The sequence below is a fragment of the Frieseomelitta varia genome, unplaced genomic scaffold (assembly GCF_011392965.1).
Source record: "Frieseomelitta varia isolate USP_RPSP 00005682 unplaced genomic scaffold, Fvar_1.2 scaffold_834, whole genome shotgun sequence".
Lineage (NCBI taxonomy): Eukaryota > Metazoa > Arthropoda > Insecta > Hymenoptera > Apidae > Frieseomelitta > Frieseomelitta varia.
In genome coordinates this window covers 487,997-501,456 of record NW_025110628.1, presented here as the reverse complement: position 1 = coordinate 501,456, position 13,460 = coordinate 487,997, and the positions used below count along the sequence as shown (strand labels likewise).

The window sequence follows — 13,460 nt, the reverse complement described above, 5'->3', positions numbered from 1 at the left end:
GTTGGAGAATTGGAGCGTCACGGTGTACGCGTTTTTTTACAAAAAAAAAGAAAAAAAAAAAAAGGTGTGTAAAAGTCATCGTAATGACAACTAGGTCGTCATTATTAATTGTCATTGCAACATGTTTTCTTTTTAATATTTTAATATTAAATTTTTTAATTTATTAAATATTTTAATTTTAATATTTTAATATTTTCATATACAGTATCGTATAGAAATCGTATGACATTAATTGTCGTTGCAGTATATTTTTTTTTAAATATTTCTAGATATAAAAATGAATCGTGATCCACGACCATGTTTTTCAACGATACTACCATAATATATATATATATATACATATAGAAATGAATCTTGTTTTATGACCATGTTTCTTGATCGTAATTTTAAGAAATATTAGATTTCTAATATTACTTTATAGACACAAATCTCCAGGTAACAATGGTTTATGAAAATATTTGAACATTTAGAGAAACACGACTATCGTGATTATATTGATAAAATTTGAAATACAAGCTATTTCTGTGTTTGACAAGTGGCTTAAAACTTTCCCACCGTGTTTTGTATGTTCTTCGACGCTACTCAGCTTGCGTCAATATTGAGATGAAAACTGTGCAAATGTTTTGACTCGTTTTGAGGAAGGCGGGACAATTTTCGTATCACTTCTACTTCGCTTGGTATAAAATACAAGATGTAATAAAGAAAAGTTAAATGTAACTATTTTTTATATCAGTAATATTAAAACGTTCCTCCGAGAGAGTTAACATATGTATAATCGACCCACTTTAAACGATTCCTATATTTTCTGACACACATATAGCAAGAATAGCATTTGTCTGAACTCCATTTATTAAAAAGTAATTTTGATTAGCGACATACTACACATATGTATGTACAAACTTTTGTTACGTAAACATGAAGTCATATTACATAAGCGAAAAATCACAGCCAGCGACGAGAATGAATGAACTCCAATTAAACGACTTGTTCGTTATCCAATAGATTTAAATAAACAAAGCTCCATTAAATAGTATTCATATCAAAGTAACCAAATAACTACAATCTCTGTATAAAGGAAAATTCTGTTTACACGATGTCACGATATCAATATGAGAGAAGAAATCTACTCCGAAAATCGAAAGAAATCATCTGGTCGATTTTTATCGTACGAATGGAAGGCAGAGTTTTTCTCTTCACCTTGGATCGAATAACCAGAAGTAACAGTACCCGTGGCATTGGCACGTCCAGCATCTATCGAACGCGTTGGATCGACTAGTTTATCGTTCGAGTTTATCGCACAAAGTCCTTGTTCGTCTCGCGACGAACATCTAACCGAAGACGTATTTCCCAAAGGAGTGTCTCCGAAGAAGCTATGAGATCCGACAATAAAACAACTTCCAGCTATGAAATAGACGTCTTTTGTGTAACAGTATCTCGAATCGCGGTACGTGCGATACAAATATTCGTAATTTACATATCAATCACGGAATCGTCACAGTTTGCTCGAGCCACGAACGTGTTCCCTTTCCTTTTCGATGAAAGCGTGACCCAACGCGGAAATCAAGGCGTGTGTATATATGCATACGATACAGGGTGTACCAAAAAGTGAATCGAAAGTATTCTTCGTTTCACAAGAATGCGGACAAATTGTACTACACTGTGTTGCGTGTAAAAACTGGCGTAACTTTCTCTTCCATTTTTTTCTTTTCTACGCTGAACACTTCGAAGCCGGATGCTCTATATATATAATTAGCGTGTTTGTACTTAATTTAGTTGATTGCTGTTTTTTATTGCATGTCTAAATATTTTAACGTTTCCATTTCCAAATTATGTCGTGGCTGATTTAATTTCCAATAAACTGAACAGAAGCAAAAATCAATTCTATAAATCGGATGATAGGAAAAGGAGCGACATGTTACGGGTATCTTTTGACATTTACTTCGAGACTTTCGCTTGTAGCATTTGTTTTTAATAAAATTGACAAAAATTCGCAAAATACGGTAATGTGAGAAAAACTCGGCCATTTCGATTGATTTTTTTATAAGAAAAAAAAAAAAGAAAGAAAGAAACAAATTTTTACAGGATCAGCGATTGCTTTTGGAACCTCTTTTATTGAAGAGTTATACGCGTTCCTTACGTTCGGGATCGCGAAGCCCGCAATTCTTTCTCGCCTCCTGCATTCCGCGACGCGCCTCGTTAGACTTGACACGTATTACTTTGCATTCTCATAAGCGTTATGTCGCCTTGCCTTTCTCACAGCGCCGGCCAGATCGAGATTATCGAGGAATCGGGAGCTACGAGTGTTCATAGACGGTCATCGGGCAGTTTCCAATCGAAAAGAAAACTTTCCAGACAACGTACCTTTCCAGACGAGGATCAGAGCCCAGAAAAAACGTGGAAAGTAATAGCTTTTACACTTTGAAACTCGAAGATCATCGATCTTGAAACTGACATAGATTTCATTAAATTCTGAATTAACGTTATATATATTGTCTTTTTCTTCCTTTTAAATAATTTAACCGTACTCCTGCCAACACGATTTATCTATAACACAATTTCTTTTATTTGAACTATGATGATGAGAACAACCAATGAATTCTTGTCATACGAATTGTTTATCCAGCAGCGGCGATTAGATAAACACAATTTCACTGTGCTCTAACAATGACAACAGAAACAACATAATGGCTGTAATAACAAGTAGTCCACAACTTAATTTCAACGTTGCTATTGTATAAATTATAACCTCCTAAATCTACGTTTCTTTTCTATATGAATAACGATCCTTCTATATATGTATGTACGAATTACATTTGGTGAAACAACGAGGACTTGTAAGTCAGAATGATATGACTGACAGACTAATTTCTAACATAAACAGAACGACATCCTTCGATAGTAGGCATACCTTCGCGTGCACGAGGCGTGCGCAAGTTTCATTGACTCTCGAGTTATTGAACGTATTCCATCGAACTACAAGCTGTCCACTGCATTACGATTGTGTCCACGAAGAGAAGTGAGGTCAACGAAACACACGATGAGCAACTTGTATCTCGAATAAAATCGTAATGAAATTGATGTCAATTATGTGGGATGTAAACGTGATCCTCAAATGATTCGAAACGTGAATAAATTATTTAATTCTCGAATCTTTGTTATACATGCATTTATAACGAAGAGTTTTGAATTTTATTCTTTCCTTTCGACTCATTTTTTTCACGTAGAATCATCTACTCAATTGCAGGAACACCTATAGTTAGCAACTCATCAGTTAGAAACACCCTGTATGTATATATATATATATATATATATATATATATATATATATTTTAATTATAAAAATTTTCTTAAATTTAATATACAAATTACAAACAAATTTGTAAAAGCAGAAGATGCTCCAAATTTTTGAACAACCTTATTTTTAAGGAAATTTAGTTTCCTTGAAAAAAGTTAGAAAATAAAAAGACACTTGCATATTTTGCTTGAACGTAAAACATTTTTTTTTTCTTTTTAGAAAAATACAATAGAATTGAAAATGAAAGAATTTAACAGGGTTAAGACCACGTCAAAAATCGTATTCTACTCTCGTTCCACTCTCGTCCTGTGGCTAACCGGTGAACTTACGAAACGTAAAGTTTCACAACTCTCAAGTCGTCGAGTAAGAAATATCACTAGCAGCAAAAAATTACCTTTACTCGGTACAAACTCATCTGTCCACTTGGATCACGTGGACAGAAAACACGTGACAGTATCTCCGAGTTATTAGCAATTAACACAGAGCATGATGGAACAAAGATAACATCTACGATTCCTTTTGTATTGTATTTCCGTCCCATGTTTTGTATTCCGAAATCTATATATATTGCTTTATTACGTGTGAAAATTGGTGGTAATAACTGTCTAGAATCAGGTGTTCGCAAAGTTTTAAAATTCTAGCTTTCGAAGGCGCCGAATTTCAAAGATTTAAATATACAACAGTTCGTGTCTGGAATACCACGCGATTAGTCAGTGTAGCTAACAATTGTCAAAAGGTCGAAGATCGTTACATGCAAGGTGAATCGAAATCAATTCACGCTGACGACGCAACCCTGCAATTTCGTGATCCTCTTGTTTAAACACATTGTACATACTTCCTGTTTCATTGATTACGTAAAAAAAAAAAGGAGGAAAAATTATGGCACGAGCCACAACGTTCCATCTATCGTCATTTCATAATATCTCCAACCCGCGACTCTGTTTTATACACACGTTTCTTAATATACCAAAGTGAAATACACATACGCGAATATTCCCGCCAGCAAGAATATTTCCTTCGCGTGACCGCGTTAACGTTAGACGCAGATGGAAGAGCGAAAGATAGAAAGAGACGGCGAGAGCTTTCAAATCCACGATTATTTCCGCACGAGGAAGCCGTGCGTTGCTTTTCTGTCAATCCGCGTGTTTCACAGGCCGCAATGCATGCAGACCAGGCGCAACGTAGACACGAAACAAGGGGGAGCAATAAAAAAAAGAGAAAGGTATGATAATTACCAAGGAGTCGTCCCCATTGTCAGCGCTCATAGCCCACCGCTAGCGCGAGGGAATTCGAGATCGTCGTCGTGGTCGTCGTCTTCGGTCCTCTTCGCCGCCCTTCCGGTAGAACAACCTTGCGCTCGTCATTCTGCAGCGTATCCTAAATTCGCAGGACACACGAAGGACTCGTCGACAGGCACGAATGGCAGCGCTTCGCACCTGTCATCTGGCATTGCAGCGACGAACGCGACTTATTGGCACGACGATCGTAACGTATATAGAAAGGGACGAGATAGAAAAGGACGGGAGACGAGAAAGGGCAGGCGCGAGAGAGGGGAAACAAGGGGGGAGAGAGAGGACACTGACACATGAAACGTCAACGACACTGGCACGCCGTCGTATTAACGAATTGAATTTTTTTTTTTCTTTTTTGAATTACGCCATCGACGAGTTCCGCACTGCACGCCACTTCCGTTCAACTTGATACACCGATTTTCGCGTCTCACCGGCCGACTGAAGAAGGAAAAATGATCGAATGTGAAATATTAACCGCACCAATCTAACCTCCGCACGGTCTCACGGGCAGGCGCTAACTTCCAGCGTCACTCGACTCAACAACTTGCCAATGCTTTCCCTTCCATCGCGTCGCTCCCCACCCGAAGCCACGGTACGAACAGCAGGTAGAAACGATCGGCTTAAAATTGGTTTATATCGTTACGCGGATCATTGTTCGCGTTATCGTTTTGTACGTCTATTGCCCGTGCCAATCACGAATTTTGTATGTAATTTGTAACTCAAATAATATCGCGAATAAACGTCACTGCTGTCCGCACAGAATTCCCGCGACGGACGCCATATTGGACTGAACTGTGCGCGCGCAGCTACGCTTCGCGGCAGGAAATTTGAAGCACGTAGCGGGACATTTAAATCGCCGCTGCGGAAAGTGAATTTACGCAGACATCTTATTACTGCTAATTTGCGAGATCTTGCAAGATCTTCGACTTCGTTTGTACGAATAGTAACAGATGCAACAGTCCTGTAATTGCATGTTATCGCAACATTAGAATAGAAGAATATAATAAAGGTAAAGAGAGTATTTTTGCACAACCGGATACTATACATTGGAAGGAATTAGAAAAAATATGATATTTCATAAACTACTTTTAACGTGACAACGATAACAAAGGATCTTGGGAAACGGCATCGTGAATATGAAAGGGGAAAATAACAAAGAACGAAAAAGACGCATACATAATGAGACAACACATTACACGACAGACAAGAGACTTTTTCACAACATTTAATAAAACGCTATCAACTATGTATGCCTTTTTTTTACTCAAATACTCTAAAAGTTACTTACATACGTGTAGTTTATATGTATATTTATGTTATACGGAGGTGTCACATCCCTCGCAACGTCTCAACACGATAAATCTACGTTCCTTTCGTTTCTTCTATTTTCGAAAGTGTGATTTCGTTATCATTGTACACTGACAACAAACGTAACGATTTTAGGCACCAATCAGCGACGATGAACACAGTGTGAAACACGGAAATAGAAGATCGTTAAAAGTGCTTGGGAGCTGACACGTCCAATAAGTATTGTATAAATTTAATACTATCGTCGTTATCATTGTTTTCTTATGTGTAATATTCAATTAATCGTGGGTATAGCGATCAACGTCCCGGGATGCTAAAGAGGTCTGTGTCTGAAAATCTACAAGGTGAATAACAATGGGTATGCAAAAGAACGTCCAAACAAGACAACACTTGTCATCAGACTTTTGTTTATCGTACAGTTTTCCAAAAAACGAGAGAACTTCACGCGGGTATCTTTTCTTTTCTTATTTTGTTCACGTTAATGCTTACCCTGAAATTGCGAATAAAGGACGAAGTTGAACCGTTGATCATTCATCGAGAACGAAAATTCTTAACAATCGACAATTTATACGTGTACGTTTCGAAATGTATGAAAAATTTTCACGTTTTGTCACAAGTATATTCATACAATATATTCATATATGTGCGTGATATTCGAAAGACCTGCAATTTCAAGGTGTCATATAAAAGAATGAAAAAAAAGAAATAATATACGAGGGCTTAACATTATGTGTTCTGTAGACAGCGTGCGTTTGGTATGCCAACCAATCATGGTTTCTCTAACATTGGAAACATGTATTTAACCGCGATGCGTGTGCATTCATTACAACACGAGGAAAAATCTATTCTCTATCATCATTTACCGTCGCCTGCTGATTGAAAAACCATTCAAACTCGATCTCTTACTAACTGGCATAAAAAAGTCCCATAAGTAATTTTCTTAACCTACGATCCTGGCAAACTGTATTTTCATATGCACGAGTATCACAATCGCTCACATTTCGTGGTCGTCTATAAATGTGTTTTTGTGTGTGTACATGCATGTGCCTTTCTTCCTTTCTGATCAGCAATGTAACGTCTTTCAGATTCGCTTTCGCAATAAATACTAAGTTATTTGCCATCGCCGCTGTCACACGAATCCGAATCCGAAACTTCTTCTTCTTCTTCTTCTTCTTCTTCTTCTTCTTCTTTTTTTTTCGTTTTCTTTTAAAAAGACGCGTGACCCGCGAGCCTACGATTAAGGTATTAAAGTTAAGTATTATAAACTGCAATCTAAGCTGATCCCATATGTTGTTTCTTGGTCACAACCTCGTTGAATTTCTTCTGTAACTGAGTTACAGAATTCTTGCCATTTCAAGGAGACTGTTCATGAAGATTTTCGACGAAGACCTTCTCCCGAAAATCCTTCGCCGAATTGGCGGCCCCGGATTCTCTTCACGTTTATTGAGAACATTGTCTCGATCCATTCGATCGATTATACAGTCGACAATCTTATTATAAAGGAACAAGGACAATGTCTCAAGCTTCCATCCCGGGCGGACGCACACGTATCCGCATAATTTTTCTAACGACATCCACGGGACTCGTCATAGTTAACCGCGAGTGATTCTCGAGGAGAACTTTTGTTCTGTTCGAAAACCACATAAACAATTTTCGGATTTATCTAATGGAAGGATAACTGGTCAAAACTCCAGCACCTCATTATCGGGATACTTCCTCGTTATCTTTTTTCTGTTTTTTCCTTATTTACTTTTTTTATTTTTTTTTGTTCGCGAGGTTTTCGACGGAAATTAAATCCGTCGAAATTACTCTATTTTCTTTTTTTTTTTTTTCATTATAAATCACTATGGGTCAAAAACGATTTGACGGATTTGCATATAGACAATTCTTTGTATCTACAGTTTGACCTAAGCGGATACAGTCTCAACCATTGACTTTTTAATAATCTCACCAAAGTTTTCATCACACTCTTCCGTACTTTCCGATTGCTGCTCGTTACCTTGGTTCTTTTCTACCTCGACCTTCGTTCCGTTCCCGTGATAAGTACCATGCGCCGGAGGCTCCATTTCACCGTAATACGAATATCTACCAGACAAAAGTTCTGAAAATGGTTCTAATTTACCCATCTGTTGAACCACCGTGTTCATTGGCTGCACCGAATTCAAATTCGTGTACTGCGATCCAGTTGTTTCATCTTGGGCGAAGCTGGTCTCGTAGTTGGAAGAGTGTTGTCCGGGATGGACGTGGCAGTTCCCCTGAATTGATCCGGTGTCTTGTCCGTAAGGCGCGTAGTGTGAGAACCCTGGATTTCCTGGCACCGTTTGGAATTGGGGCTGAAATTGCACCCTAGATGTAGAAGGAAGGTTAGCGTAAGGTTGATAATCCTGATAAGTAGGTTGTTGAAAGGTCACTCCAGCACCCGTTTGGCTGAACGTTTGAAAAGCTTGACTAAACTCAGGATGAAGTTTCCTTTGAGGTCCCTGCGTACCATCAACAGTGTCTTCGCTAGGATAACAATCATCTCTAATTGCGTAAAGATCCAGACTATCCTCTCTAGTACCAGGTACTTCTGGCTGACAATTCGTCCCGCCGTCTCTAGCGTCGTGATTCTCGTAATGAAGCGTCGTAAATCCGCCACCGTTCAGACACGATTCAGTGGTCCTATTCTCCATCACAGATCCCAAATTGATTTCCCTTAACGGACTTCGGCCGTTTTGATTGTCGGAAGCGTCATGATCCGCGCCCTCTTCTTCTCGTTGTTTTTTTTCTAATTCTAACCGCATTAGAGTATGAATGAAATGTGTTCGTACCCGTACTGGATTAAACTCGATCCTGCCTGAATTATTCGCACAACCGTCTCGAGTACATCCACAAGGGAAACCCGCTCTATCCACCTATTAACACACATAACAGTCGCGTCATTTACTTGTTTTTTATGCTAAAAAGAAAGAAAATCTGCGAGTTTATCGCGAGGCATTTGTTTACTAACCTGACACTTTACATTGGCTCGACTACAAGGACAGCTTTCTGGATCGCAGTATCCTTTGCACCCGCAACCGCAATGTTCTCTACTGGCTCTAATGTCGCGGCACTCGTCCTTCTCGACCGCATCTATTCTACGTACTCCAGCAGCTCTAAGCAAAGCTCGTCTCTGCCATGTAGGCACTGGTTGTAGAAAGTAATAACTATCAATGTCCAGTTCCTCGTTATCACTTTGTTCCTCGTCCGTGTCGTCGCTGGGATCCTCAGAGCTGGACGCTGCTTCCGATACGCAATTTGCGGCACGCTCCGAGCGCAATTGAGCTAGCCTAGCACGATGAATTCGCCTCTGTTCAGCAGCATGCTCCGACAACGAGAACCGTTCTGCGTGAGTATGCGTCGCGCTCATACCAAGAGTGCTGCCACCCTGAGGATAAATCGATTTCAAACACTACATTCATACGTTCTTCTCTTACATCATATTATTAAAACAATACAATACTAATATATTATTTGTAATATATACGACGCGAAATAAAGTCTGTATCATAAAAAAATGTATACCTGAGAAGGCACACAAGTGAAACCCTGTGCCCGAGGGAAATAGTAAACGGTGACGGCGTCGAATTGAATATTGCGTTTCTTTTTCATCGATTCACCCGTATTGCTTCTCTTCGGACTAGGAGCGTCTTCCATGCAATCTATTAATCTTCGTTTTAGATTACTCTTTGTAGGGCTCCGAAAGTTCGTCAATGGCGGCTGTGGTGTACCTGGTATACCCACGTTTGATACAAAGCTGTCCAATTGATTTACGGCTAAAAAAACAGAATGTTATACGTTACACTTTCTTGCCACGTTCTCTTATATTCAGAAATACATTAACACATCATTTGTACACCACTAATATACATGAATACTAATATATGAATATATATGAATACTAATATATAAACTATGTAATATCAACTTTTTAAAATGTTTTCTCAAGTGAAAACTAATAAAAAAAAATATATATATATATACTATGTTGTTTAATTACCTTTTTCTTTGTCGGAGAGAATATCATCGGGTATCCTATCCAAAAAGGAAGTCTCGGAATCGCTTTCGGGGACAGGTGCAGGCCCAGAATCACCAGGAATCTCGCTGCCTAGACCAGAATCGCTTCCGTCCGATCTAACTTCGTCCCGTGCACCAGCGGCAAGTACCAGACTCTCCGCTGAATCTTCGGTAAAAGCTTCCGGCCTTTCTGGCTCCAACCTCGATATGATTTCCGGATTAATATCGACGCAGCACATGGACTCGCTCTCCTGACACGATATTTGGTCAGAAGCGGCATCGTCTTCGCATCCACGAAGAGGTACGCTCGTCATGGTCGGTATTTCAGAGCTGTCGGACCCGGTCTCGGTCTCCGTCTCTGTGTCGATCGTTTCTGGAATATCCGCGGTCGGTTCCAACATCACCGGCGAACCTAGCGTCGTTTCAGACGAAACTAAATTGTTCAGCGATTGTAAATTCTCGACGGGGGACAAAGACGAGGGGAACACCATCTTCTCGTCGTTCTCCAACTTCTCCATTGCCGATCTCGGTCCCGTTTCTTCGTTCTCCGAGTTCTCCGTCGACGTCGTTCTCACTGGCAACGTTATCCTCTGCAAGACCACCTTGCATTCCTTCACAACGCCAACGGAAGATGATTTTGTTAATTTGGTCTGTTTCAGATTGGATACTATAGGAGAATCTGTTGGTTTCTCCTTATGGTCCTGTGACTCAGTCTTTTCGACGTTTTTCTTGTAAGCGCAACTTTCAACGACGCAACATACTTCCTTCAACGTGTCTTCGGAATCAGTTCTTACGGCCACGTTGCTGTCGTCATCATTGCACGCGGTGTTCTTCTTCTGTTTCTTCTTCGAGCTGACGACCATGTATTTCGCGTTCTTCCGATCCGGTGACAAGTACTTCGACAAGTCGACGTGTTCCATCTTAACTACCAAATGGGGTAACGAATTTTGTTTCACCTGCTTGTTCACGACCGGCGTCGTCGCGCAAGCATCGCTCGTAGGCATGGTGTCGTTGCATGAGCACTCCTCGATAGGCTCCTCGCACTGTTTCGGCTCCTGGCACTTGCTGAAATTCCTCTCGGGGCTCTCGCGCGACAGCGAACAACATGAGTCCTCGTCGATGAACGTCGAGCCCGGGTATTCGAGCTTTTTACAGGGCTCTGCTAGCGCCTCCTCGACGCTGCCATTAGTACATTCACCTTCCGGCGACGTCGCTTCTCTGCGGATGATCCTGTGCTCCGACTCGACGCAAGCTGTTCCCTCGATATCATGATCAGTTTGAAAACCGTCTACGACCGTTGTCGATAACCTACAAGCACTCGTTAACAGGTCGTCGATTATCCTATTGTTCCTCGAGACGCATCGGCTGTTAACGTCGTCGTCGAACAGGCACGAGTCCGAGGACAGGGATATTTCGCCGAGTGTACGCTCCCGAAGGCTCACCAACACCGGCGAGATCCTCCTCACGTCGCTTCTTACTTGATTCAAGTCGTTCTCCGGGATCTCAACGTCAATCCGTTTGATCTCCGCGTTGATCGGCAGGAAATCACTGGCCGGCCTTTTTCTACATAATGGCGACGAGGCGACGAATCCTCCGTCGTTGTTATCCAACACTTTCCAATCAGACTCTGTCTCTTTTTCGGTACACTGAACCAACGGCGACATCGGCGTCGGCGTCGGCGTCGAACGATCTCGTTCGTCCACAGATACGTTCAACTTCTTCACTTCGATATCGTCGTCCGTGTTTCGAAGTTGCTTCTTGTCCTTGCCAAGCTTAAGACCCATGTCGGAAATATCTAATTGACCTTCGCCGGGCGAAGAATCGTTCGCGGCCTCCGAAGGCTCGTTCGAGGCATCCGAAGCGACCGAGGTCTCGCACGATTCTATACTGGCAAACTCTTGGCTACCAACATCGTTACCGCGCTCCGTTGACTCGTTCCTCGACGTAGCCGGCGAGGATACTGACGATGACACCGTCAACGACGACGCATCGATCGTCTCCGCTGATCCTGCCGAGGTGGAATCTTCTTGGGCCTCAATAAGACAATCCGGGGCCGAAGGCGATTCCATCTGGAGTGTTTGATCTGCGGTGCACATGAAACACAGAAATTTATTAAACTCGTACCACGTGTGATCACCATAGTATATTGTGTTTGTAGATACTCCGAAGACCACGAATTAAGAAACGAATCTGAGATCCGTCATCGAGACGTAGTTCGGAAAGGTAGGTCCGACTGGATTTCGAGGAAGGATTGACGGACGTTAACATTCGATAGGATTGATTCATTTTCGGCTGTGTCGTGCCGTGAAACGGACTGTCCTCGTTGCGAGTTATTACTTCGGCGTAATCATATTCGCCGCGTTGACTCTTTTTCCTCGGAATATCACAAAGGGACGAAGAGGAGGATGAAGAGATCAATAATCCGCACGCCGATACCGCGCACCGGTAACCGGAGAAAGACGTACACGACGTAATGCCAAGGAGGAAGAGGAGGAGGAGGAGGAGGGAATAAATCAGTCTCAGAAATGTTCTCCGTGATTTTGTGTACCATCATTGCGAATCCACAGAAACGTTCACGGATACTATATCGCGGTACTATATACCCGGGCCCCCGGAATTCTTTAATCTGTCGATATCTTTCTTATCACGGCACCAAATATAAAAGGGACTCTGCATATAATCCTGGCCGGAGATTATTGATTCAAAGCTGGCAGGAAAAGAGGGGTGGGATGGGGAGGGAGGGGGAGGTTTCTGTCTGCCTTCGGTTACCATGCGCACCTTGTACCCCTTATATACCCCAGAAAACTCCGCGACTAAACCAAGTGTAAAAGGGTTCTTTGTCTTCCGTTTCTTCGTTCTTTCGTATTCTTTTCTATTTTTCTTTTTTATTTTTTCTTTCGTTTAATCTACCCGTCAATCTCAATATTCTTCGTCTCTTTTAATATTTTCGACTTTCGGTGTTTCGACTTTCTTTTTCTATTTCTTTTTACCTTCGAGCCGCACGATCTTCTGCCCCCCCCCCCTCCACCACCACCTTCCCCGCACTACTACTCTGTCCTCTCGCGAAGGCCAAACCTCCGAACACGAGGCTGGCCCTCGACAATCTCTTATCACGGCAAAGCCTTTAAGTCGTCTCGCAACTCCAGCTGCCTCCACCACTCTGTCCGCGAACCCGTCTACCGTCCCTGAGATCCGAGCGATCGGCGCCCTCCATGGAGGACAACCGTACGGGCCTCGAGCTGCACAGCATTGGACAATGCCTGGCTGCCCAGCTGGGCCTACAAGCGAATGGCTTCCCCCAGAGAGACGATATTTTTCGATAGTTAACGAAACGACGACGGAAGGTCGTTTTTTCTCAGGAATTTTCAGGAAATGAGTCGTGCGAAAAGTGTCACCGGCAGACGGGATGCTGAAGAGATTCGATATCGTTGCGTGAAACTGTTCAATAATTCAACGTCCCCCGCGTAATATGCAAATACGGTGTCCCCAGAAACGATGATTTTGAACGAAATACAACGAGAACGAGCACC

The 13,460-nt window shown here is 41.7% G+C and overlaps 2 protein-coding genes across 4 annotated transcripts in view; both read right to left on the bottom strand.

The window, feature by feature from the left end:
* LOC122536419 (ral guanine nucleotide dissociation stimulator-like) overlaps window positions 1–5,459 on the bottom strand; it is a 47,322-nt gene extending 41,863 nt beyond the window's left edge. Inside the window, exon 1 of one of the 2 annotated variants that reach the window (XM_043668781.1) lies at window positions 4,531–5,459. In XM_043668781.1, coding sequence (XP_043524716.1) covers window positions 4,531–4,547 — 17 coding nt within the window. In that variant the 5' untranslated portion in view covers window positions 4,548–5,459. The remainder of the gene's footprint in view (window positions 1–4,530) is intronic. The other variant, XM_043668784.1, reaches the window with a different exon arrangement.
* Window positions 5,460–5,831: 372 nt separating this feature from the next.
* Window positions 5,832–13,335, bottom strand: LOC122536417. Of its 2 annotated transcripts, XM_043668776.1 has the most exons (6): window positions 12,921–13,335; window positions 9,914–12,013; window positions 9,439–9,689; window positions 8,885–9,301; window positions 8,384–8,789; window positions 7,871–8,241 (listed from the first exon to the last, which is right to left on the bottom strand). In XM_043668776.1, the coding sequence occupies exons 2-6, from the start codon at window positions 11,997–11,999 to the stop codon at window positions 8,057–8,059; spliced, it is 3,345 nt and encodes a 1,114-aa protein (XP_043524711.1). In that variant the 5' UTR covers window positions 12,000–12,013; window positions 12,921–13,335; the 3' UTR covers window positions 7,871–8,056. The 2 variants fall into 2 exon arrangements, with proteins under 2 accessions (XP_043524710.1, XP_043524711.1); XM_043668775.1 differs by having other exon boundaries at window positions 5,832–8,789; window positions 12,921–13,318.
* Window positions 13,336–13,460: the final 125 nt, after the last annotated feature.